Below are 23,144 nucleotides of genomic sequence, written 5' to 3'. Positions count from 1 at the left end.
TCGAGATAGATCGTATTCTCCCAACACGGTGATGGTACATAAACTTCTTTTTTTCCTCATTGACCTTCTTTCCCTTACCAAGCGAGTCCCCCCGTCTTGGTTACCTTATGCGCTGCCCTTGACCAGGCCGGAAACCGTCTCCTCGATCTGCTTGTCCGACAAACCTGCGCCCTGTTAGCTCCCGGCTCTCCGAACTGGATATCCAGAAAGTCGCTACTCACCCTCCAAGGATTGGCTCTTCTCAACACCGAACTCTGTGTCGCGCAGCAACATCCGTCAGCAATTCCGTCTTCCTTCGGCGATCTGGTGGAGAGGGCAGTCCTAACCGTATCTCGCGTAAATCTTGGGTAGCGTTCCGGCGGCCTCGCGGATGAGGATCGGGGTCTGGGGGTTGTGCTTCTTCATCGTGGGGTACGTCCTCGCCAGGAAAGAGCTGTCGCGCGGTGTCTCGTTAGCAATTGATGCCGCAATGGCAGGCCAGGCCGGGCCGGGCGTGCCCGCCTCGACGGGCGACGGGCAGGAGGAGGAAACTTACCGGGTCGCGGCGCTGTGCTCGCCGGTCTGGCAGAAGAGGAAGCGCACCTCCTTGAGGGCCTTGCCGAAGGCGTACTTGGTCGACATCGTGGTAGGCGTTTGGCGCTGACGGTGGTGAGGTTCGTCGGTGGAGGGTGCGGCCGTCGGGTGGTAAGGACAATTGGGGTCGATTTGATTGGGGAGCTCGAGAATTGAAGTTGACGAGATGCCGCCGTTAAAGTGGATACCGTGCACAAATATTCCGGGTCCCGACTTTTGTGCCGTTAGCTGTCTTATGCAGATGCATAATTCAACCCCCCGCCGATGTAGGCGCCCCCCACCAAATGAGCGCTCGCCAATTTGCTCGTCGCACTCGAAGCCTGGGTGGTCAGTGCTCCCCTTCCCCAATGTCAACTTTTTTTTTCTGGACGTTGTCCCCGCTTAAGTCCGGTTGACGGGCTTCCCTTTGCGCCCGGGCGCGCGTGGGCTCTGTCCAACAGGTACGGATAGGTACCGTCCCAGCTGGCCCTGCGCGAACGCACTGCTATTAGCTGCCAAAAAAAGCTGCAGTGTCTGTCTGTCCCGCTCTGCGCCTTGGCCGGACCTCCTCCCAATCAATCGCCATCCCTCAACGAACTTTCCGGGTTTATCTCAACCTTGACTCAACCTCGCTTCCCAATTCCCTCCGCCGCCGAGCCCGAAATCTCCCCTCCCTTCCGAACGAACCCAGCTCCCGTCATCGACAGGGAACGCAAAGAACCGCCGGCAGCAGCTTCGTCTCGATCGAATTTCACCCGGAATCAAGATGGCCCCGGCAAACAACTTCTTCAAGGCGGCGCGCCCCGTCCTCCGCCAGCAGCCCTTCGCCGGCGCCCCGATCCGCAACGCCTTCCGCACCTCCCAGTTCCGCGCCCAGTTCCGCGAGAGCTCCAAGAGGTGGCAGAGCTCGACCGCCTCTGCCGAGGGCGCCCAGCAGAGCTGGTTCAAGCGCATGTGGGACAGTCCCGTCGGCCTGAAGACGGTGCACTTCTGGTGAGTTCTCCCTCCGCCGCTACAAATCGTGGTTGGGAATAGATGCTGATATGGGATGGTGCAGGGCTCCTGTTATGAAGGTACGATCTCCCCCCGCCGCGCTGCGTCGAGGACCCCGCGAATGCCGTGTTACATCCCTTGCGATGCCGCCCGCGCGCGATGTCGGAGCTTGAGTCTGCGCGCATGATGGACGGATGCTACGGACACATCATGATGGTGCTGGATGCTGACTGCGATTGGTACAGTGGGCTCTCGTCCTTGCCGGTGTCGCCGACTTTGCCCGTCCCGCCGAGAAGCTCTCCCTCACTCAGAACGCCGCCCTGACGGCCACCGGTATCATCTGGACCCGCTGGTGCTTGATCATCAAGCCCAAGAACTACCTGTACGTGCCTGATTCTGTCCCGAGCTTGTCCGGAGCCGGTACTGACTGATTTGTCTAGCCTCGCCGCTGTCAACTTCTTCCTCGGTATCGTCGGTGTCGTGCAGGTCTCCCGCATCCTGCTCTGGCAATCTTCCCAGAAGAGCGTCGGCGACGTCGCTCAAGAGGTCAAGGAGGAGGCCAAGGAGGCTGTCAAGGCATAGATGGGCTACATGGCACGGTGAAGTGGGGTTGGAGGGGAAGTAGGAGGAGGGATACGGCGACCTGTGCAGCTTGGCCTGGCTGAGGTCTGGCTAGCTGCTGTAGAGTTCCGGTAATACCACAATCAGCGTGGGGACGAAGCATGAGGGATTCATCTGCTGCGGCAGCTGCCCCTGTGTGTTTTGAGTACATCGACAAGGTCTTCGGATCTGGGTTGTAGACTAAACCTTTCTTCTATTTCATTCATCGGGATCTTACACGGCCCAGGATATGCATCATTGTAGCCCGAGGGAAAGATATGACTACCTCGCAAATGAGGGATTCGCTGTACGTTGATCCATGACAGACCATTGCGGAGTATGATGGACGGCGACTCAGTCCCATTTGTGTTCGCTGCGAGCAAGTCATGAAGCCGGAATTTCAGTCGTCGCAGTACTTGGCTACTACCATTCGTCTAGCAAAAGGGAAGGTCGGTCACAGAAGGCGCTGGATCATGACAGCGCCAAACTCACTCACTCTGACCGAGTCCACTTGTAAGAGAGCATGTCATGCACGAACAGTGGCAGGGTTTACATGTCAGGCAGTCGGTTGCGGTGTTTTCGGGGACAAATGAAATAAATTTCAAAAAACTAAAGGAGTGTTCCGACAAAATCCTATCTGCGTGCAGGCCAGATCAACCTGAACGTTCCTCCGAGGCCCTACCCAAATACACATGTGTTGACATCTCCAAACACCAGTCTCGTGTGTCACTTCATCCAACATGCCACTTCACTCAATAATCCTCAATATCATCCTCCGGAATATCCTATCGCCCGAGCCTTCACCTCTCCGAGAACGTCCCCTGCGACCGGTGGTTCCCGAGTACTCAGAACCCACACTGCGTTGTGAGCCGGTCGACAATAGCCGGAGACGGCTAGCGATGCGAGGCATCTGGGTCTGCTCGCCCTGGGTCTGGGTCTGCTCGCCCTGGGTCTGCTCGCCCAAGGTCTTGCGGAGCGAGTACCTGGGTCCTTCCTGGCGCGGTCCGAACACGTTGTCCTGCAGAAACCACCGATGCATCAAGCTCATTCCCTTTCGCTTGTGTGCGCCGTGCGCCCACTGCCATGGAAACCAGCCAGCAAAGTCGCTGAGGGAAGAGATGTCGTAAACCTCGATAGGATGAAGTGGATGCGGCAGTGTCGGAATGAGGCCATGGCGCTTGTGATGCTCCAGGTTGGATGCTGCCCATATGGTCAAGTTCCACAGGTAGGTGCGGGTGAAGTTGACCTGGACGGCCTGGGGCTTGTCGAGGATCTTGCCGTTGCGGCGGAGGGTGATGACATAGTTCCGTGCCTCGGGACCCTCGTGCTCGACGTGGAATTTCTTGTGCAGGACGCAACTGTGGATGATCTGTTTCATGATGTCGAGGCGAGTCTCCCTGTCGAGTGCAATCTCCCGGTCCAAATCGACATGAGGTTGTATCTTGCGCAGCGGGAAGAGGCCATCGCATTCGTGGCGAACGCACACGGACTCGATCGAAGGACCTTGAACGTACTCCCGAAGGATAGCGCCGACGTACCTAGTAGAGGTACTCTTGGTGTCCTTGAGATGGTGCTGAATGACCCAGGTTCCGTGGTACTGTGGGACGATGTGAGACGATCCGGTGAGGTTTTCCGAGTAGAAATGCTTGTAAATGCCGGCGGTTTGACTGAGCCCAGAGTCGGCCTGCTGGGTTGGAGACAAGACTGGAGCAAACGGGAGCACCAGAGTGTCGTAGAGCAGCTCGTCGAATACTTCGGCCACGACGAGATCGTCCTTGCGAAGGAGTTCGCCGTTGAACAATTTGGCGGTGGGGATCTTCATGACTTGGCAAACTAGGAGCAGAGCTCCTTGAGGAGCATCCTTGGCGGGGTCTCGAGTGAGCTCCAAGACTTTGAGACGGAGCTTCTCTCCTTTCATCTGCTGTTCAGGAGGGGTGTAGTTGCTCGGATGGTTGATCCTCGATTTGGCGAGTTTGTCTTCTTCCTCGTCGCCCAGCCATCCATACTTTGGTCCTCCATAAGGCGGAGTCGGATCATTGTGGGGAAGCAGCTTCAGCGTCGTCCCGACGGCATACGGTGCGAGAGGGTCGCTGGATACTGAGTCCTCAAGAGACATGTTGATTGAAAAGTTGCTAGCAATTGATGAGTGAGTTCCGTGGCAAAGCCAGAGATCACCTTGAGAAGCTCGCGGATGTGATACGCGTAAGATGCGGCAGATGAGAACAGCGATGGCTGAGACCGAGGTAGAAGACTAATAATCAAGTCGAAGAAATCCAATAATGTGGAAGATGATTCTTCTACGTTCTGGATTATTGGTCTCTGAAAGGTCCGTCAAGGTAGGTAGGTTGCGACCTGGGAGAGAGGAGCACTCACCAAAATGTTAACAAAACGAAACCAGAACATCAAGGTGAAAAGCCTCCCCCAGTTCGCTGTGACTGGATTTCTGGTTAGCAAAAGCCTTGTAGAATCGTTTGATGGCTGATCCACGCAAGCTATCATATTTTACGACGGATGCGTCTTATCCTCCACTCTGACTACTCGTCCCGCGTCTTGATGATCCAGCGACTCTGATTTACTAGCCGCGAGGAGTGTGATCCAAGACCCATCGTTGTCTTCCCCAGTCATCAGTTTACCTCGTTCCCTTGCTCAAGTACCGGAGATAGAGCGCAACTGAAGGGCTCGTCTATTATGGCCTTTCTGGTTTGATACACCGACAAGGTCTTCGGACTTTGAGACTGAACTTTTCTGTCCACTTCATCATTGGAAGTTTAACAGTTGACAATTTAGGACTGCACGGCAAGGTTGGTTTTCGTACCCTCGTAGAGCCTATGGTCGAAGACTTCAGACATGATTACGAGGCACTTTTGGAGGGGTGCGGCGTACTGGGTGCCATTGCCAGGAGGCTGCGAAACCTTGCAAACTAGACGGAGATGCAGCTGAGGAGCATGTGCCTCGGCAATGTATACGGTCTCATCGGCATTCTCGTTGTTCTCGGGCAGGTAGCTGCTCGAATTGTCACAGCATGAATGCTACTAAGGCTTCCACAGCATCAAGGGGAAGCACAAGATGATTAAGAAAAGAGCAAAATTGATGTAAAACGGTGATTCTTCCACGATCAGTGCGAAGGAATAGAACCACCTACAATCAACTTAGGTGTTGCTTCTCAGTACTGGTAGAGGTTTGCAATATCTATGGCGGTTGGTTTGCTCTATTACTTAGACCAGCTCATTCGGAAGGGAGACGTTAAATGATTTGAGTTTTGCTAGTCGGGCAGTGTTAGTTAGCTACCTGGGCAGTATCCCCTATAATTTGTGATTATAGACAGAGTAGTAGAAGTAGTTAGAAGGATAATAATAACGACGACGATAACGACGACGATAATAATATACAATAATAATAGTAAAAACGAGAAAAAGAAATATAGTCGCTTTAGAAATAAGCTACGGATTACTTATGTATGTGTGTAGATACTACCCGGATAGCCAAATAGCACTGCCCAACTAGCAAAACTCAATAATTTATTTACGATCCTTCCATGAGACGTCCGACGTAGCCAACAACGTTTAAGGTACCAAGAGAAAGAACTTTAAACGAGTCTAGAGCTCTCTTAGCTTTGAAAAGGAGCCTTCATTTTCACCACTGGAGCAGTATCAACAGAGCCAGGCGACGTACGGTTCAGAACGATTGAATTGCTGGGCGAAACCAAACTTGACCTGAGAAAGACTCGTGGTCTCCGCCTGGGAGTGATCTGATCCGCTAATGTGACAAGCGGCAGGACATACGTTGCGCGGAACCTGTTGGCTACATCCAATAGGTCCCTGAGGCAGTAAGGTAACTCTAGTGACGAAAGTGGCAGATGAAGATCAGCTTCTTCCGCGATCCAAACATGTGTCAAACCTTCAGAGAACGCTCAGGAAAGCATGTTTCGGCAAGAACTAGAGAACCACGCGTCGGGGGTTGGAAGACGGAACAGGCTGCGTACCGCATGCTGCTATCTGACTCTGCAGGCACCAAAATCCACCACAATCGTGCGGAATGCGTGAATGATCACAAAACTCAAAGCATCAAAAATGGTTAGTCGTCCGCTGCGGAGAATGAAAACCAAGAAGATGGCTCTTCCCCGTGATAACACATCTCAATCCACCTTGGCTTACATGCTGTGACAGAGTGCGTCTTTTCTCATCACTGAATTCGGCCTTCGGCCTCCTCGAATTGCCCCCTTGCCTGTATATTCGATGTGATGAAAGGCACGCTGCTTGCGCCCGACAATCAATACGAGGTCAGCAAAGGTGGCCAGCCGCGACGAGTCCACCACGGCGCCTAAGCCCTTCGCCACGCACTGTTGGAGCAGTTGGAGCCCCTGAGATTGACCCAAGCCGGGGCCGCGCTCATCTAAAGCGTGCTATCTCCAGTGAGTTCGACTAAACCGAAAGCATTTGTATGATTGGGGTTACGGATACATGTCGGTGCTGCTGCCGGCGCTGCTGTCGGCGGGGCCGGGTCCAAAATGTAACGTTTGATTATTGTCATTTCCTGCCGTAATACACTTGGATGACCTCCATCTCACCATCATCTGTCGCACGACCATCAGGCTTTCCTCTTGTCTTCACCATATCCCGTCTTTTTCCATTCCAATTTGACTGATCAACCATTCGTACCACCCTGTTCACCAGAACTCAACTCAACATGTCTGCCTCTGCGTCTCAATCCCACGTTGTCTCGAAGGAAGCTATCAGCGTTGTTGAAAGTTTCGAGAAGGCCGCACAGTTGGACGTGTCCTCCATCACCACCGAAGCCCAGGTCGACAAGAGCTCGCCATCTTTGCTGCAACAGGTACTTGCGTACAGTCTCAGGAGTGGAAGCCAGTATGTCTGCGTGGGAAATCAGTCCGAATGGCAACTCATATCCTTTGACCGACCTGAGGTTCCAGCTGAGGCCGATCACTACAAAACTTCCGATTATATGCAGATAAGCCTCATCAAGAACATGGAGAATCTGCTTCCTGCCGTTATCGGATTCCTTGGAGATGCTCAGCAGATGGAGACAACTCAGATCACTTCTGCCTCTTCCAAGCTCTGAGAACCCCTACATACCGGCTTGGATGTGCCTCTCGTTCCTTTCTCTTCGTGAGTTGTTTGTTCTCATTCTCCGGTGACTTTGTTCTGATGCTGACGGTTTCTTCTGAAGGGTTCATGATCCATAGCACTGGGTCTCATCTGTCTCATAACATGTGGTTGCGGTATGAATGATACATGTATTACGTTAGATGAAATACAAGAATTCATTCTCATCACTTGCATGATGATAAACTTATTCATCGTGTGTGTGTGTGTGTGTGTGTGTGTATTTCCTGACATGTTCTGAGGCCATTGAACCAAGTCCTTCTTGACCTTGTCCGGAACACAAATATCCTCCAGTGCCCACCCCTACACCCCTCGTGCTCCAACCCAGCTGAAACCTATTTGTCATTCCGCGATGGGCTCAACCAAGAGCATGACATTGTAAGGATGGAAGTGGAAGTCATAAATAGCCAGTGAGACGTTCTCATAGATATCCTCGATGTTACCCCGAATAAAAGTGGCCTTGGTAATGTGTTAGCCAGGATAGACCCGACTGGGAGGGACCAAGTGCGGAAGATTGGGACTCACAGATAAGTTTTGAGCGGTCTTTCTCACCGGTCACCTTGGCACTGGGGTATCTAGAACTTGTCAGGCATTGAGTTTCTTTTCTCCCAGCATTGCTTACCTGTAAGGTGGAAGTCAATCAAGATGCGGATCTTTGCAGAGCTTTTAAGCATGAGAAAGCGCTGCCACGCAACATATTGAGTGGTGTTGAATTTGGTGTCGTTGAGACGATTGTCCCTGAACCAGATAAGGCCAGGGCGGGCAGGGGCGATGTTGCTGCAGCCGGAGGTGGTGGCACCATTGAAGGTCTCACCAAACGTGGCTCTCAGGTAAACTGGGGCTGAAATGTGCTGCATGATATGTAATTGGAGAACCTATGTCTGACGAGTCTGAGAAAATGTTGCGCAGCCGGGTATGGTCCTGGCACTGGTCGTTTAAAAATTAGTCCGTGATACAGCGTGGATTTGACAGTTCTTAAACGCTTGAATTTGTGCGACATAGCGGAGGGCATAACTCGATTTCAATCGAGTCTGTATTCCCTTCGTGGCTGCAGTGTTCTGTCGTGCATTGTTACCGAGCATACAAACAGCTCACGTCGGTGAAGTCGGTGAGCAGAATACACTAGCAACCATGTCACCGGCAATCTCCAGCTGAGCCCCTGGCCACAACCCCGCGTTCCCCGCCACATCCTCGGTGAGCATCCACACCTAACCCATCAACACAACCTCATCCCAACTCAGCTCATCGCTCATCTACCCGCCAAGCCCTCCGCAATGAACAACCCGCTACTCGGCCATCTCTCAAAAATACTCACCCTCTCCCCTCCGCAATCCTCTTATCCATCCTCAGCCCTTTCAGGACCTCTCACGTCGCACACAGGAACAGCCTACCTCTTCCTCTCAATCTCATCGGCCTTTCCCCGCCTCCAGATCCATTCTTACCACGCAATTCATTGGGCACGAGCATACATCTCAAATATTCCGACACAGCCCGCCTCGGACTCAGCTCCAGAACACGTCCTAGGCCTTTCCGAAACCCTGGCCAGCCCAGCGATCCGCGCCTGCATATCTCAAGACTTGGCCCACGTCCACAAGTTCCTCTCCCTCCTCCCCTCAATCTCACACGCCAACCTCCCAACATGCCTCATTCATGGTCTCTCAGGAACGCTCTATCTCCTCCGTCTCATACGCCACTGGGTCCCCTCATCAGCGCCGCTCGTCTCTCGCGCCATCGTCCACATCTCAGAATACCTCCTCTCTTCCCCTTGGTCCTGTCCTCAATCAAGATATCATGGCGCTGCTGATGGGGACCTGGGAACGCTGACGCAGCTTGTGTTGACCACACCACCATTGGCCTCGCGATTAGTGGAGAGACTTGCAGCGTTGCTGGACTTGCAAGGGCCGGACGGGGAATGGCCATCTCAAGGAACAGAGGCTGGGGCTGAATCTCTCAACAGTAAAAGAGATGTCTCATTCGCACAAGGCACAACGGGTCTAATAATATCTCTGCTATCACTTCGTCCTTTTTTCTCGTCTCTGCAGGAGCGCATAGACGATGCCATGGCAAAAGCGAGGAACTTCTTAAGCACCCAAGAGCTTGGGGCGAGAGAACCAAGTCTGTGGTACGGCGCTCTCAGCACCCCATTGTAAGCTTCTTTCTACACCTGATTGCCATTGATTGACGTGAAACGAGGTTGTCAATCACCTGGCCAAACCAAGAGACACTGACAATGCCCAGAGCCTTTCCAAAAGGCCCGTCCAGAACATCGATTGTGAACCTCGTCCACCACCCTAGATCAACATCAGAACCCCCATCAGATTCGTCCACATCTGGCTCAATAGCGATATCTTACGACCCCGGTGCCGCATGGATGTGGGGAGTATCAGAGAAGGAACTTCCGCGAATGATCTTTTATAACGACATTTGAACCCGATTTGCGACTATCATCATGAGAAGTAAGCATTATATATGGCTCACGAATTCTAGTGTCATTTGGGACAACTGGAACGCAGGCAACGTAAATGGGACCACTGTATTTGGCGCATAAGGTGAGAGGGTGAGTTAGTTCGGATATGGAGACGGTGGTACTGGTATGGGATGGTCACAAGGGTGCGGTATGGTAGCGGCGGTACCAGACCTTGTGGTGTTGACGAAACCCAAGCACACATGAGGGTTAGACCAGAGAGAGATCATCTTAATCAAGACTTGGAAATTTCGGTCTTCGGTCCTGTCATAAAGGTTCAGACAGGTTGGCGTCGGCGAAAGTTTTGACAGAATTTCGTTACGCCGTCTCGCTATGTAAGGTCGGATTTAGCTTTTTGCAGTATCCAGACATGCCATGCGCGGGCACGGTTTGGAAATCAAGCGAGTTCAAATTTAGAATGAGCTTGTTGGTTTTTACTGCTGAACAAAATGGACACAATGGTTTCTCCGGTCATCCTTCAAGAGTGATAAAAAGACGAGCCTCGCCCTTCCTCCTCCAGATAACTTGCTCACTGCTATCACCATCGCCTTCCACCCTCTTCACAATTCCAGCATCCAACTTCACCCATTGCCATCCTCCATATTTTACACATCTTGACACACGCGCACAGCAAACATGTCATCTACTTCCACCGTGCGAGTCCTCGACTCTACGGCTCTCGAAAGGTTCGACCCGGGCGAAGAGCTGGTGCTGACGCCATACCCGCTGTCCGACCCCTGCAACATCTGATTCGAAGATGAAGGCAGGGCGCCTTCTGATTTCGACCCCTCACAAGCCGACGGCAAACTCATCGAGGAAGCCAACCCCGCCACGAGAGCTCGCCTCGTGATCAAAAAGCGCCTCAGCGGCGCGTCGGCGAACGGCCAGAAGGTCCTCCTCTGCCGCGTGGAGCAGGCGCCAACCGCCGTCGAGATGAATAACGCACACGCGAACCACCTGTCGGAGGCCGACCTGGTCATCGTCAAGACATTCGCTTCGAGACCGCGCTACGAATGGTTTCCTGATGGATACCGATCCCACGATCATGCATCTGGCGAGCCGAATTCGGAGGCCGCAGTGTACCAGCACCTGTACGACAACGGGCTGACCGGCTATCCTCACTTGGCACCGCAGTACTATGGCGCTTGGGTGTTTGAGAAGGAACAAAAGGGCCAGAATGCTTGCGCCCGCGACAGATACACCAGTCTCATCGTGATGGAATACATTCACGGAGTCTCCATTGAGCAACTTGGCATCCGAGACTGGGACCGTGATAACTATGGCCCCCTCCAACTCAGCACAACCCCCATCGCACTGTACAGAAACTCCGACAAGACGCTCCTGATGGATACCGAAAGCCGACTTCGCATATTCAAGACCTTGCTCGACGGCGTCGTCCGAAAATTGCACGCTGGCATCTTTGTCGATAGGATGGGCCTCGCCCCTAGCAAAGTCTTGGTTTCTCTCCGCAACAACGGGAAAGAGCTTGAAGAACCGAGGGTTGTCTCCGTCGGTTACTACATGGATAAGGTGTGGTCTCGGACCAAGGAGGGACGTGATTCGGGAAAACCCATGATCGCACAGCAGCTTGACCGACCACCTCATCCTGCTCTGTACTTTCCGGCCATATCAGAAGTCTCAGACTTTCAGGGCTGGTTTCCTCGTGAATGGTGCACCTACGACTCCGACCAGTTCCATGGATGGCTTTTGAGTGAAAGCGGGTTCGGGCCCTTGGACGGCAACGAGAAATACAGCAACCTTCCTGATGAGGATGCTGAATACTTGGGTCTCTCTATGTTTCCAGTCTTTTAATCTGCAGATGATTTTTCCGTTATTTGATTTACAGACTAGAAAACAAGATACATCACATTTGTCAGCATAGTTCGCCAGATGAAAATTGAAGAATTTTCTTGATGTCTTGGTAATTTTCGTCACTCTTGATCGTGTTTGCTGGGTTCTCTGGACTTGGGGCAGAAAGACTCTGATTGAAAGGCCTCACACTGCTCACAATGGGAACTTTTTTCCTTCGGTTTTGTATTGCTTTCTATTAACGTTCTGTTACCCGCATTTCAGTCATACATTTTCACAATCACATCCTCAATCATAGACTAGGCAAGCTCAACGAAACAATTAGCAGAGTAAGACTGAACTTATAGGGTGCGCCTGTACATCGGAGTCCTCCGACAATGCCGCCAAGCGACTAAAACCGTCTTGTGTTCACTGCTTCTGCCTTTTGGGGCTAGAAGTTTCCTCTTCCGAGGCATTCTCATCCTCACTTCTCTGGCGCTTTGGAGGGAGGAACTTCACGCAACGTACAATTCCTCCAGATTCCAAGTCGCCATAGATAGTGCGCCACGAGGGGGGTGCGGCGCCGTTGACCGTCTCCACGTTGCACACAACCCACTCGTCTGCCTTCTGGCCTCGCAGCTCTTCGATGGCATTCTCGCATCCTTCGCCATACGAGGGCTCGGGCTGCGAGCTTCGACTTTCAGCCGCTAGGTCCGCTACCATCTTCCTGAGCTCACGAACTCTCCGGTAATTGTTGTCCATGAACATCCTGAAGGCAGGGTACTCGGAATTGACTTCGATCGTGCCGAAGGCCAGATAGTCGTTTGTGGACATCCTGAAGACAGAGTACTTGGAGCTGTCTTCGATCTTGCCGAAGACCCAGCCAAGCCAGTGCTCACACAGCCATGGACTTGTATCCCACCTTTCCGGATACCATCCCTGGAAGCGTCAAATAGAATGAATACAGAACCTCTCGAACGGGTGAGGCGGGTTAGGCAGCTCTGTAAGAGGGTGTCGACTAGGCCATTCGGGAAGCTCGGGATTTCTGGCATACTTATTCTTCTCGTAGATCTCGCTACAGGAGTAATCGGCGAGAACCACTATAGTAGGGATCGGTGACCCGTTCAGGTCAAGGACTGTCACCAGGATGTTCCGAGGACTCAGATTGTGGAGTTGTACACCGACATGCAGAGACTTGACGACCCCGTCCAACCAAAGCTTGAGAACGTCCAATCGAAAAGTCTCGTCCTGAGGATTCATTGAACCTAGATCTGACCGGTATTCGGGTCTCACATCGTAATCCTTCGGCACGAGCACGGGATCCTCTGGATCGTTCGAAATACAAAGGTTCTTGATAGAGAGCCCTCGAATGTACTCCACGGCAATGGCGCCGGCGTATCGGATCTTCGGGGCATTTTTGTCTTCTTCATTCACATAGGGGACCTTGACAACCCATGTGCCGTAGTAAGATGGTACATGGTAAGGAGAGCCCATGATATTTCCACGCACCAGATGCTTCTCGTAGTGAAGCCTCAAGGCAGTCGATTCGCGAGCGTAAAAATGCTCAGCAAGTTGCCAATTACCGTAGGGAGGGTCCCCGGGTCCGCCGGGGAATACGAGTCCATTCGAGACCTTGACGACAAAGTAATCAACCGAGTCCTTCGTCTTTGTTTCGGGATCTAAACGCGGGAACGGCATTTGTGGCTGCACAAGGGATCGCGGGTACTTTGTCATCTTGCACAGCAACACTTGGTAAAAACCCTTCGTATCGTTCGAAAGATGCTTGATGATTTTAACATGGGCGATGGTTTCCTTGTCGACACCTGCGTCCGGGTCGAAGTTCCTAAGGCCATATCCAGCTGAGCAGGAGTGGCGGGGGGGTAGAGATTATAGCCCCACGGCTCGGGCGGATTGAGGCGCGGTAGCAACTCAAGCGTTTCACCGGCGTCGAACCATGGGCAATTCCGATTCATGACGATATATATGTGGTGATTTGCGGCGGTTTGAAGATAAGGTGACCGAGTCTTCAGATGATGTCGACGGGAGGCGTGCAGGACTGAAGCAGTTATAAGATTCTTGGACGGTTGCCGAAGAGATTTCTGAACAGAAGGGGCAGGATAAAACAGCTGCTGTAGCAGAAGAGAAGAATTGGGGGCTCGGTGGCGTCAGGGAAGACTCGGTTTCTGTTCGAGGAGGCAAAGAGCCGGTGAGAAAGCAAGAAGTCGTCCTCATCGCTTCTATTATAATCATTGTTATAGTCGTCCTCATCCTCGTCCTCATCCTCGTCCTCATCCTCGTCCTCATCCTCGTCCTCATCCTCATCCTCATCCTCATCCTCATCCTCATCCTCATCCTCATCCTCATCCTCATCCTCATCCTCATCCTCATCCGTTTGCTCCAACTCCGATTACAGGACGTCCCAGCCGAGAGAATCTAATGTCACACATCCTTTGCGGGTCTCAGTCCCATCGTGGCATTCAATCAGTTGCAAATCTGGCGGGCAAGTACGGAAGGTTTTGGACTATGACGATAGGGAAAACACCGCGTCTATTTTACGAGTATTAAATTGATGCTGCTATATCGCTAGAGGCCATTATTATAAACTGTAATCATGTACCAAATCTCAATCAAGCTCACTGTTTCTGCCTCTTGCTCTGGTCAGAAACCGTGTCGCCTCCCTCTTCATCATCTTCATCGTCTCTCTGTCGCTTCTTGCCGAGAACACTCCTGGCAGACTGCACAGCTTCTTCCTTCTTATAAGCCAGATCTTAGTAGGCCTCCCGGTTCATGAACTCCGAAACATCCACCCCCGTGTGGTCCTTCACTGAATGTAGAAAATCGTCCTTTGAATCTATGGGAGTATCTTTATAATTGGCTCCGTGGTCTGCCACAAGCTTTCTCAACGAGCGATCCGATTCGTCGCCTCGGTCACTGAAGATATAGTAGGACCCTTCCTCAACCTTGCCAAACATCTTTCCAAGCCAGCAGTCAAACAGCAACGGATGCTTGTCCCAGAGCGGCGGGTACCAGCCGGAGAACTTGGACAGCGGGATGATGCAGCACCTCTCGAACGGATGGACTGGGCGCGGTTCCTCGGCGAGCGGGTGTACGTCAGGCCATTCCGGGTCTTTCGCGTACTTGGTATTCTCGTAGATTTCAAAGCTGAAGTAGTCGAGAAACACAACTCGGGGCACAGCAGCCTCAGAATTGCTGTCGTCAACAATCGTTACGAACGTGTTTTGGGGGCTCAGGTCGTTGTACTGCACACCGGCATGCAAGGTCTTGACAACACCATCTAGCACACCCTTGAGCACCATCAACCTGAAAGCCTCATCTTCTGCGTCGATTACCAGACCAGCGAATTCCGGTCCTCGGAAAAGACCTGGGTCGTTTCTCGGAATAAGACAAGCGGTGTCGAAGAAAGATTCATACCCATCGTCGTCTGATTTGAGGTTGATGTTACGGTTCTTGATAAGCACGCCCTTGCAGAGATCATCGATGGAAACCCCGCGGATGAACTCCATGGCGACGGCGCCAACATATCGCATCTTCTGCTCACCGGCCTTGTTCTCGTAGGGAAGCTTGACGACCCACGTGCCAAAGTAGGACGGCACATGATACGGATATCCCATAATACCCCCGCGTTCCAAATGCTTCTGGTAGAGGTACCTCAGCGCAGACGAGTCTCTGCTGTGGTCCTGGTCCGCCAGCTCCCAGTTGTTCCCGGGTGGGATACCTCCCCCGCCGGGAAACAGGCCCCTGTCCGAAACCTTCAGGACGAAATGGTCAGCAAGATGTTCCTTCGCGTCGGACGGCGGAAACGGCATCTGCGACTGTGCGAGGGTTTGCGGATACTGGGTGGCTTTGCAGAGCAGCACCTGCGGACCACGGCCCAGGCCGACCCGAAGATGCCTGACAATCTTCGCCTTGCAGATGACCGCTTTGTCGACTTCCGCGTCCGGGTTGAAGCCGCGCGGGTATGCGGCAATGTTCTTCATCTCAGACCATTTAGGAACGGGGTAGGCGCCGCCCCAAGGTTCAGCTAGATTGAGATGGGGAAATAGTTCCAGTGTTTGACCGACATCGAACCAAGGGGCCTCTCGGGGAGGTTGGAAGTCCATGATTTCGTATGTGTGTAATATGGATCAAAGACCGCTGACGAAAAGCGGAAGATCTGTCGGAAGACGAGAGCGCTGGTGTAGGACGGGAGTGGTGGCGGCAGGAAAGAGCGCTGGTGTGAGGAAGCAGCTTGATGACCGAAAAGTGCTCTGATAAAGTGAGAAAGCAACTACTCAATGTCAGGAATGTTGGAGTTTTTAATGGATCTTATGGTGATCCAGAAAGAAAAACTTTCCAGTAAGGAGGTCCGCTGAGGCTGTCTCCGGCTGTAAAACCTTAACAACCGCAGTCCATGAACCGAAACGGAGTTGTAGGTCGCCGCCTCCTTCCAAGAAACCAGACAGCCAAACACCCGCGCGAAAGGTAGGCACCGTTCGGGTTCCTTACACCTCGCATGGAGGAAGAGAGAAAGACGGAAAGGACGCCGACGAAGTGCCCGCTACCAAATAATGCGGGTGGCCTTGATGGTCTCGGTAACCTTGATGACGATAGTTCACCGCAGGAAGGGACTTCTCCAACGCGGCAAGCACCGAAGCCAGAACCAGAAGGTGCTCAGGTCAACCGCTTTCCTTCTCCGTCACCCAGTTACGCCGCCTTCATACTGCCTGTTCTTCCTTCGCAGGCGGCTTTCTCCAAAGTCGATACACAACATCCAACGCATCAGAAACTCCGACAATATACTTTATACACCCGAAAGCTGGTCTCCTTCCCATCGCGGCAGCCAATCAGTCCTGATCCCATACCCTTCCCTCCCAACTACGAGTTGGTCACGGCTCGAAGGCTCACCAATGCCCACCTACATGACAACCGGCCGATTGAACGAACTACCTGTCTCCGACTAGCTCCCTCCTACCTATGCGCTCATCGATTAACGGAGGAAGATGGAAAACACTGTGAAGGGGGGTTGGCTGCTGTCAGGTCCTCCGGCGCCCAAGTTCTCTACCCAGATCACGCTGCCATCCGATCAACTCCTAACGCCCGTCTCCCGCCTCCCAGCCAATCTCACCAGCCAGCCGCGCCCACCTTCACCCGCGCCAACTTCCCCAGAACCCAGCCTACGAAATGATGTGTGTCGTGTACCACTAGAATGGGGGCCTAGCAGCATGTTGATGGACCTTGGTGCCGATTCCGATCCCCACCTCTCTCGAATGTGGGCGAAGAACCTTAGCCGTGGAACCTTTGTCGTACTCGACATAGACACCGTCTGTCAAGGACAAGCAGGTCCTCACCTGACACCGCACCACAGCCTCACGCCACACATCACCGAGGATTACCCGTGTGTCAATGAATAATTATATATGCTAAACGCCGCATAACACATCTGTATAGAATACGCCATGCCGTGGCCCGGCACAATGCAAAATCGGGTACAAATCCCATCAACATCAACATCCACATACACGCAGCTGCCTACCCATCCTTTCATCCAACTTGATCCAAACATGAAAACCAAAACACAGGCATACCCAAAAATAGAGGAACGCCAGGTGTCAACCACCACCAGACGAAAAAGAAGTTCAAACTTTTTGTATCTTTTATTCCCTAGCGGAGCATCTGCTTTCTCTCCAAAGGTAGCATCGTACATCTGGTCGTTGGTGTGGGTTGCCGTACAAGTACACGGTTTACATCGTGCCCTTTCCTTTTTCTTTTCGTGGTCGTTATCGCGGTTTTTCGTTTTCAACACAGGGGAGTCCAGCCCGGCGACCGCTCGTATTACGTGGTTGGTCGTAAGTCCATTTGCCGTCAGCTCTACATGACGACACACTCGCCTTCCTGTTGCTTGCCGATCTTGCTACGGGAGATGCGCTCGCGCTGCCGGGGGCCGTTCTTGCCGGCGCGCTTGAGGTCCTCGAGGCGCTCGCGGGCCTTGGGGAAGTCTTGGGCTGTTGACACAATTAGCATGCGCTTGTAGCGAGAAGTCAAAAGGAAACTTACCAGCCGCTCTCCAGTACCACCGCTTCGCATCCTCCATGTTGGCCGGCACACCGATGCCTACTTCCGTAAAGTATCCCATCGCGTACTCGGCCTTTGCCAAACCAGCCATCGCCGCCTTGCGAGCCCACAAGTATGCCTCCGTATCGCTTTGCTGCAGGACATTATCACTGCCAGTAAGGTACCATCCACTGAGCGACAGCTCGGACTGGTGCTCGCCCTGCTGGGCAGCGCGAGAGTACCACATGATTGACTGTCGAGGATCGATGGGGCAGCCCATGAGACCATATTCAAAGGCGCATCCGAGTCGATACTGCGAGAATTTGTAGCCAAGATCCGCCGCCTGTCTGAAGAGGGTAAAGGCGTAGGCCTCGTCCTTAATGATGGCGTCGTTGGGAGCTGCGGACTCGTACAGCAGACCGAGCTCGTGAAGGGCGTGGGGGTTCTCGGCGTCGGCGCGTTCGGCAGCCCGCTTCAACCAACCCACAGCTTCGCGAGGATTCTTGGGCTGGCCAAGAAGTCCCTTCAGCAGAATCATACCCACCTTGTACATGGCTGGCGTGTCCCCAAGCGTTGCAGCTCTCTTATACCACTGAATCGCCTTCAAGGGATCTTTCCTCGTACCGCCGCCCTCTTCGTGACCAATCTCGCAGCACACTGCCGTCCTGTACGCGGCCGCCGCGTGTCCTAGCTTGGCAGACGACTGGTATAGCGTGAAGGCTTCCTTATTGTCGGGCTCCTGTCCAAACAGTCCGCGTCCAAGACAATCTGCGTAGAAAAACATGGATTCGGGGTTTTGGGCATTCGATAGCTTCTTGAGAATCTTGTTCGCATCCATGAGGTACTTCTCACGAGCGCGAACCTTCATCTTCGGGTCAGCCAAGTGAGGCGCTAGTACGTCGACCGCCTCCACGAGTCTCTTTGCCAGCCTCAGGGCAGACTCTTGGTCATTGGGATTCGTCTTGATGATCTGGCGCAGGCGCTCGAGCTCCTCCTGTGTGACTGGCGTCGAAGCTTCCGTGAAAGACAGCGTGCTGGCTTGCTGGGGAGCCATCTGCTGCGGGGGCATCGCACCAGGACCGGCGGGAGGCATTGGTCCGCCCATTCCGCCGTTGTAGTTGCGGACAGGTGCAGGCTTGTCGCTCATGCTGACCATCGAGTTGGGCATATGACCAGGGCGAACTGGAGTGGGATGAGATGGCAGGGAATCACCGCTGCGACTTGGAGACGGTCCATGAGGGAGACCTGGACGTCCCATTTGCGGCGGGTTAGGTTGTTGTGGTTGATCCCAGCCGTTTGGTGGACCGTTGTAAGCGTCTTGTTGGTAGCCGCCATTCATGGGTGGCATTGGCGGCGCGTCACCGGCCATCTCGAAAACGGCTTGCTGCGATTGTCTCAAATCAGGTTGCGACTTTGTGCGGCTCATTTCCGGCATGCGCTTAGCACCCGGTTGAGTATGTTCCGCAATGCCGGGTCTCATGTGCTGATCGAATGAGCCGCGCGGGCGGTGTGAAGGCTGCGCATCGAAGTCGGGAGCACCACCTGGGCCCCCTGGGCCTCCTGGGCCTCGGTAATCGTTACTCGTGCGCGGAGGCTGATAGTATGCATCGTAGACATCGCCGAATGATGCTCTGGTGTCCCTATAACCATCCTGGCCTCCATCATATCCGTCATACCCGTTCTGAGGGGGCAGCGGGGGGTTCGGAGGGTGCATGCGCTGCGGCGGCGGTCTGTTGCCCTGGGCTGTAGATGGCCGGGGAGGAACACCGTTACGAGGTCCTCCTTGGCTGCCCGGCCCTGCATACGTGTCTTGCCGATGCGGCGGCGCACGTCTTTGCATGGGGTCATTGACCGGCATCGTCATGCTCCGAGGCGGGGGGCCGAAGTTGTCCTGCGGGCCATAACCATCGTCTCTGAAGTCAGGCCCTCCGTAGCCGGGGTCGGGGCCACGTCGCGGCTCCGGATATCCTCGCGGCGGGGGCGGCCCTCTGCCATTCGGCTGTCTGGGAGGTGGTCCCTGGGCTGCGATTTCCATGCCGGCCATCTTGTTCAGTATCGCCTGCTCTTCGTCGAGGTCTGTCTTGCGGCCCTGTCCCGGGAACGCGGGGAAGGCGCCGCCAAAGCCCTGGGGGCCAGGTGGGCTTATTGGGCCGCCATCTTGCGGTCGGGGGCGGTTCGCTAGCGATTGATCAGCATACGAGAGCAGTGACTCCATTGAGCAACTTACCCGCAGGGTCTGAGTTCGCCGATCGCTCGTACGGAGCAGGTCGTCCTCCGCGTCCCATGGGGAATCCTCCGCGGCCACCAGGGCCACCACGACCCGGGTGAACGGGGGGATAGCCGCCGCGAACACCGTCGGCTGTTGGGGGACGTGCTATCGGGCCTCCTCTTCCCATCTGTGGCGGCGGACGCCCTCCTCTTCCTGGGCCATTGGGTCCTGGGCCGCCGCCGTAGTAGTCCTGTTGCGGGTAGCCCTGATTCGGCGGTGGCGGGCCTCTTCCGTAGTTCTGGTCCTGGTACCCTCCGCCGTAGTCCTGGCCGTAGCCGCCGTCGTCGTAGTAGTCATAGCCGTAGCCGTCTTGCTGGTAGTTGTCGTACTGCTGGGGAGGAGGAGGGCCCCGTTGCGCAGGGCCGGGTCCAGGACGAGGCGCGGGCGGGCCACCGCCGTATGGGCGCTGTCCCGGGTATCCTGCCATCGTCTGGTCTGTTTTCCCGCCGCTAGTCTGGTCGAAACCGTGCCGTCGTCGACTGGGTGGTTTCGCAGGCGCAAATTGACGCGATCGGGAGTCGCCTCGTGTGGTTTTGGGCCGATTGGTGTGTAGGTTTTAAGTGTGTGTTGTTGGTGTGTGGTCAACAAGGTCGGGAAAGTGCCGGGTTCAGGACAGCTCCTGCGCGGCTCGGGGTCGCATAAAGGTTGCTCTGGGAAAGGAGAGAAATTAGGTAGGTGTAGCTCCACAGCTTTCCGGAATTGGATCGGGCTGCTACAACAACAAGCGCATCGCTGAGCGGTTCGAGAAAAGAAGAAGAATCAGAATCGCAACACCAAGTAGCGGCGGCGGCGGGGGTTTCTCGTCCTTCTCTGCTGTAGGTGCTGGGATTCAGCGCGTTTCGGCTCAATGTTGATCGACAGTTTCGGCGGGCCAGGCAATGCGGGAAAGCGCGGGCTCTCAGTCGACCTGACGTTGTTTTTTTCTGAAGCTGTCCACAGCAATTTGGGGAACTGTATTCGGGGCGCACAACAACGGTCGAGCAAAAGGAGAGACGGATACAAAAAAGGAGAAAAGAAGAAAGAATGATTTGAGCCGCGCGTTGGCAGTGCCGGGAAGCAAGGTCAGGTCGGGTTGCTTCAGTTCAATAGAGCCGGCCGTTAAGGGGAGATCGCAGGTGTTTCCAGAACACGGCGTCTATTGGTGGCAGAGACGGTGGAGATGGACCGAGTTAATGTTCAAGGACCAAGACCAAGACCAAGCAAGCACAGGCAGGCAGGCAGGCAGACTGGGCAGCAGTCGAATGAGGTGCGTGGTACTCTGCGAAAGGCGGACACTGGAGGGGCTGGCTGGGCCAGTGCAGCGCGAGTCTTGGGTTGTCGAGTAAGGTCGTTGGATCCTCAGTCGTCTGGATCCCTGGGTGTCGTTCCAGTGTTTCCCGTAAGCAGCCCTATTAAGGTGAGGTGAGGCAAGGTAGGGAATGGTGTGGTGTCGGGCTTGAAGGAGAGTAAAAGGAGAGGTAAGAGATAGAGGGCGAGGAAGAGGTCGGCCTCATGCACGCGTCGATGGAGAGCGACAGAGAGACACACACCAAGCAAATAAGCAGCAACAGCAGCAGTGTGTGGTGTGTGGTGTGCGTGTTGTCGGGTCTGTTGCCGGTCTCCCCTCTCTGTATGCGCGTGTCTCTCCGGCCTGTCTGCAAACTGCAGGTGAATAAAGACAGACTGGGGTGGTGGTGGAGGAGGAGAAGGAGGACAGACTCAGAGTGGGCGGTGGACTGTGGACTGTGGACTGCGGACAGTCGACTGGGTTGGGCGGATATCGATGGATAATGGACGAGGGGTTGTCTTGTGTCTCGTCTCCCAGGGCCCCCGGGCGGTCGCTGATGCTGCGGTGGGTTCGTTGGTTGGCTGCCAGCGGTACGTACTCTGGGACGGGAGTTGTCTTGGTAAAGTGGTTACTGTCTAGGTACTGCGTAGTTGCAAGGCCACCAGATGACGAGAGCACCACGGGATGCACGCAAGTACCTCACTAAAGCAAGGTACGCGATGCAGCGCTCGCACTGCCGCAGTTAGCTCAGCCCATGAGCGTGGAGGAACACCACTGAGGTCTGCTATTCGCAGGAAGAGAGGCCTGGCAGTCGACTCCCATGAACAGCAATAAAGCCAATGGGGGCCGTTGAGGCGCATTAAACAGACCCAACAGGCGACAGCCCCAGATCCCAGCAGGCCAGCCCGCGTTACAGTTAAACCTTTCGACAACAGCAGACGTCGTCCCTGTGTTGCCTCTGGGGCCTCCCGCCCTCCCGCCCCTCCGCGACGCAGATGGGATACTCTGTTATGCTAACATTACGTCTCGCAGTTGCTGGACGAATATGTGTGTTAATGTGATGGAGTCCTTCCTTCGTCCATCCCGGCTCTCTCGCGGGCGGTGCTCTCACTCTCGCAAACTGACAATGGAAGTACCAGGTCGGCCTTGGGTACTTTGCCCTTCCGCTGGCCCCCCTAAGAATGTTTCCCTCAGGGACACTGAAAAAGTTCATCCGAGCGCTGTAACGAGGGTCTTCCCGGCGTCTTGACTTGGAACTGAGGTCATGGCTCACAGCCGGCCGATACATTGACTCCACGCATTCCACAGGCGCTGTCTCTGTCTCCGCCCGAAGAGTCAGTCAGTCACTCGAACAACCTGAACTTGCTGCTCTGGCATGGAGCACTTGTCTACGGATACCGTTTGGGCAGTGTCCTCGCTACGTCCGGCCTTTGTCTTCAGCACGCAGCGTCAGCTATGCCCCTTCCGGCCGCCCGTCTCTGCTGCTCACGAGGCAAGATCAAAGACATATCTCTGTTCTCGACCTCCACACGCTGCAAAGCTTCATCCGACAACGTGTCATGAAAGTGCACTCCAGCCTCCGCGAGCGATGCAAACCTCAGAGGATGGGCAAAAAACGACCAGGCATCCCGCCTGCTGCCAGGCCGTGGGACCTGGCCTCAAGTCGCACAATGTGCCCTATTAAGGCGCAAGGATCAGTCCCTAATGGAACGGAAGCAATGCGCGCTCTGGGTTCCCTTTAACCTCCCGTCAGGCACCGTCATACCTCACCACACAAGAGAGCCCAGCGCTGTTGTATCAGAAACCCCCGAGTGGCGAACCTGATTGGGCCCCTTCCCTTCAGCCCCCTCAATCCCTTTCCGCTCCCTCGTCGACCTTGCTGGGCTTTCTTGCCCTTGGCTTCTCCAGTATTATCACACAGTCAGCAGCAAATCAGGGGGTTTGGCTTCACCTCAGCTCTCCAGCCGCAGGTCTGAAGTCAAGCCCGTCGAGGCAGGCAGGCGAGAAAGCGAAGGCGAGGAAACACTTCTTCGAGTT

General features: G+C 54.3%; 7 protein-coding genes across 7 annotated transcripts; 3 read left to right on the top strand and 4 right to left on the bottom strand.

Moving 5' to 3' along the window:
* Nucleotides 1–105: 105 nt before the first annotated feature.
* On the bottom strand, nt 106–621 carry COL26b_006366 (uncharacterized protein; the record flags this gene model as incomplete). Its single annotated transcript, XM_053179187.1, has 4 exons — nt 106–164; nt 222–254; nt 327–433; nt 536–621. 4 exons carry the CDS (start codon nt 619–621, stop codon nt 106–108), a joined length of 285 nt encoding a protein of 94 aa, XP_053036944.1.
* A 697-nt stretch (nt 622–1,318) lies between these two features.
* On the top strand, nt 1,319–2,127 carry COL26b_006365 (uncharacterized protein; the record flags this gene model as incomplete). The annotated part of the gene is made up of 4 exons (XM_053179186.1): nt 1,319–1,545; nt 1,610–1,625; nt 1,791–1,927; nt 1,986–2,127. The coding sequence occupies 4 exons, from the start codon at nt 1,319–1,321 to the stop codon at nt 2,125–2,127; spliced, it is 522 nt and encodes a 173-aa protein (XP_053036943.1).
* Nucleotides 2,128–2,893: 766 nt separating this feature from the next.
* On the bottom strand, nt 2,894–4,261 carry COL26b_006364 (uncharacterized protein; the record flags this gene model as incomplete). The annotated part of the gene is made up of 1 exon (XM_053179185.1): nt 2,894–4,261. One exon carries the CDS (start codon nt 4,259–4,261, stop codon nt 2,894–2,896), a length of 1,368 nt encoding a protein of 455 aa, XP_053036942.1.
* Nucleotides 4,262–6,831: 2,570 nt separating this feature from the next.
* On the top strand, nt 6,832–7,224 carry COL26b_006363 (uncharacterized protein; the record flags this gene model as incomplete). The annotated part of the gene is made up of 1 exon (XM_053179184.1): nt 6,832–7,224. The coding sequence occupies one exon, from the start codon at nt 6,832–6,834 to the stop codon at nt 7,222–7,224; it is 393 nt and encodes a 130-aa protein (XP_053036941.1).
* A 3,144-nt stretch (nt 7,225–10,368) lies between these two features.
* COL26b_006362 (uncharacterized protein) lies at nt 10,369–11,544 on the top strand (the record flags this gene model as incomplete). The annotated part of the gene is made up of 2 exons (XM_053179183.1): nt 10,369–10,418; nt 10,500–11,544. 2 exons carry the CDS (start codon nt 10,369–10,371, stop codon nt 11,542–11,544), a joined length of 1,095 nt encoding a protein of 364 aa, XP_053036940.1.
* A 405-nt stretch (nt 11,545–11,949) lies between these two features.
* COL26b_006361 (uncharacterized protein) lies at nt 11,950–15,641 on the bottom strand (the record flags this gene model as incomplete). The annotated part of the gene is made up of 4 exons (XM_053179182.1): nt 11,950–12,430; nt 12,575–13,363; nt 13,626–13,915; nt 14,412–15,641. The coding sequence occupies 4 exons, from the start codon at nt 15,639–15,641 to the stop codon at nt 11,950–11,952; spliced, it is 2,790 nt and encodes a 929-aa protein (XP_053036939.1).
* Nucleotides 15,642–17,388: 1,747 nt separating this feature from the next.
* COL26b_006360 (uncharacterized protein) lies at nt 17,389–20,267 on the bottom strand (the record flags this gene model as incomplete). The annotated part of the gene is made up of 3 exons (XM_053179181.1): nt 17,389–17,522; nt 17,575–19,749; nt 19,799–20,267. 3 exons carry the CDS (start codon nt 20,265–20,267, stop codon nt 17,389–17,391), a joined length of 2,778 nt encoding a protein of 925 aa, XP_053036938.1.
* Nucleotides 20,268–23,144: the final 2,877 nt, after the last annotated feature.

The sequence above is a fragment of the Colletotrichum chrysophilum genome, assembly GCF_026319265.1.
Source record: "Colletotrichum chrysophilum strain AFK26 chromosome Unknown scaffold_46, whole genome shotgun sequence".
NCBI classification, from domain to species: Eukaryota; Fungi; Ascomycota; class Sordariomycetes; order Glomerellales; family Glomerellaceae; genus Colletotrichum; species Colletotrichum chrysophilum.
The sequence above is the reverse complement of the archived record's forward strand: the minus strand, read 5'-3'. Positions and strand labels throughout refer to the sequence as shown.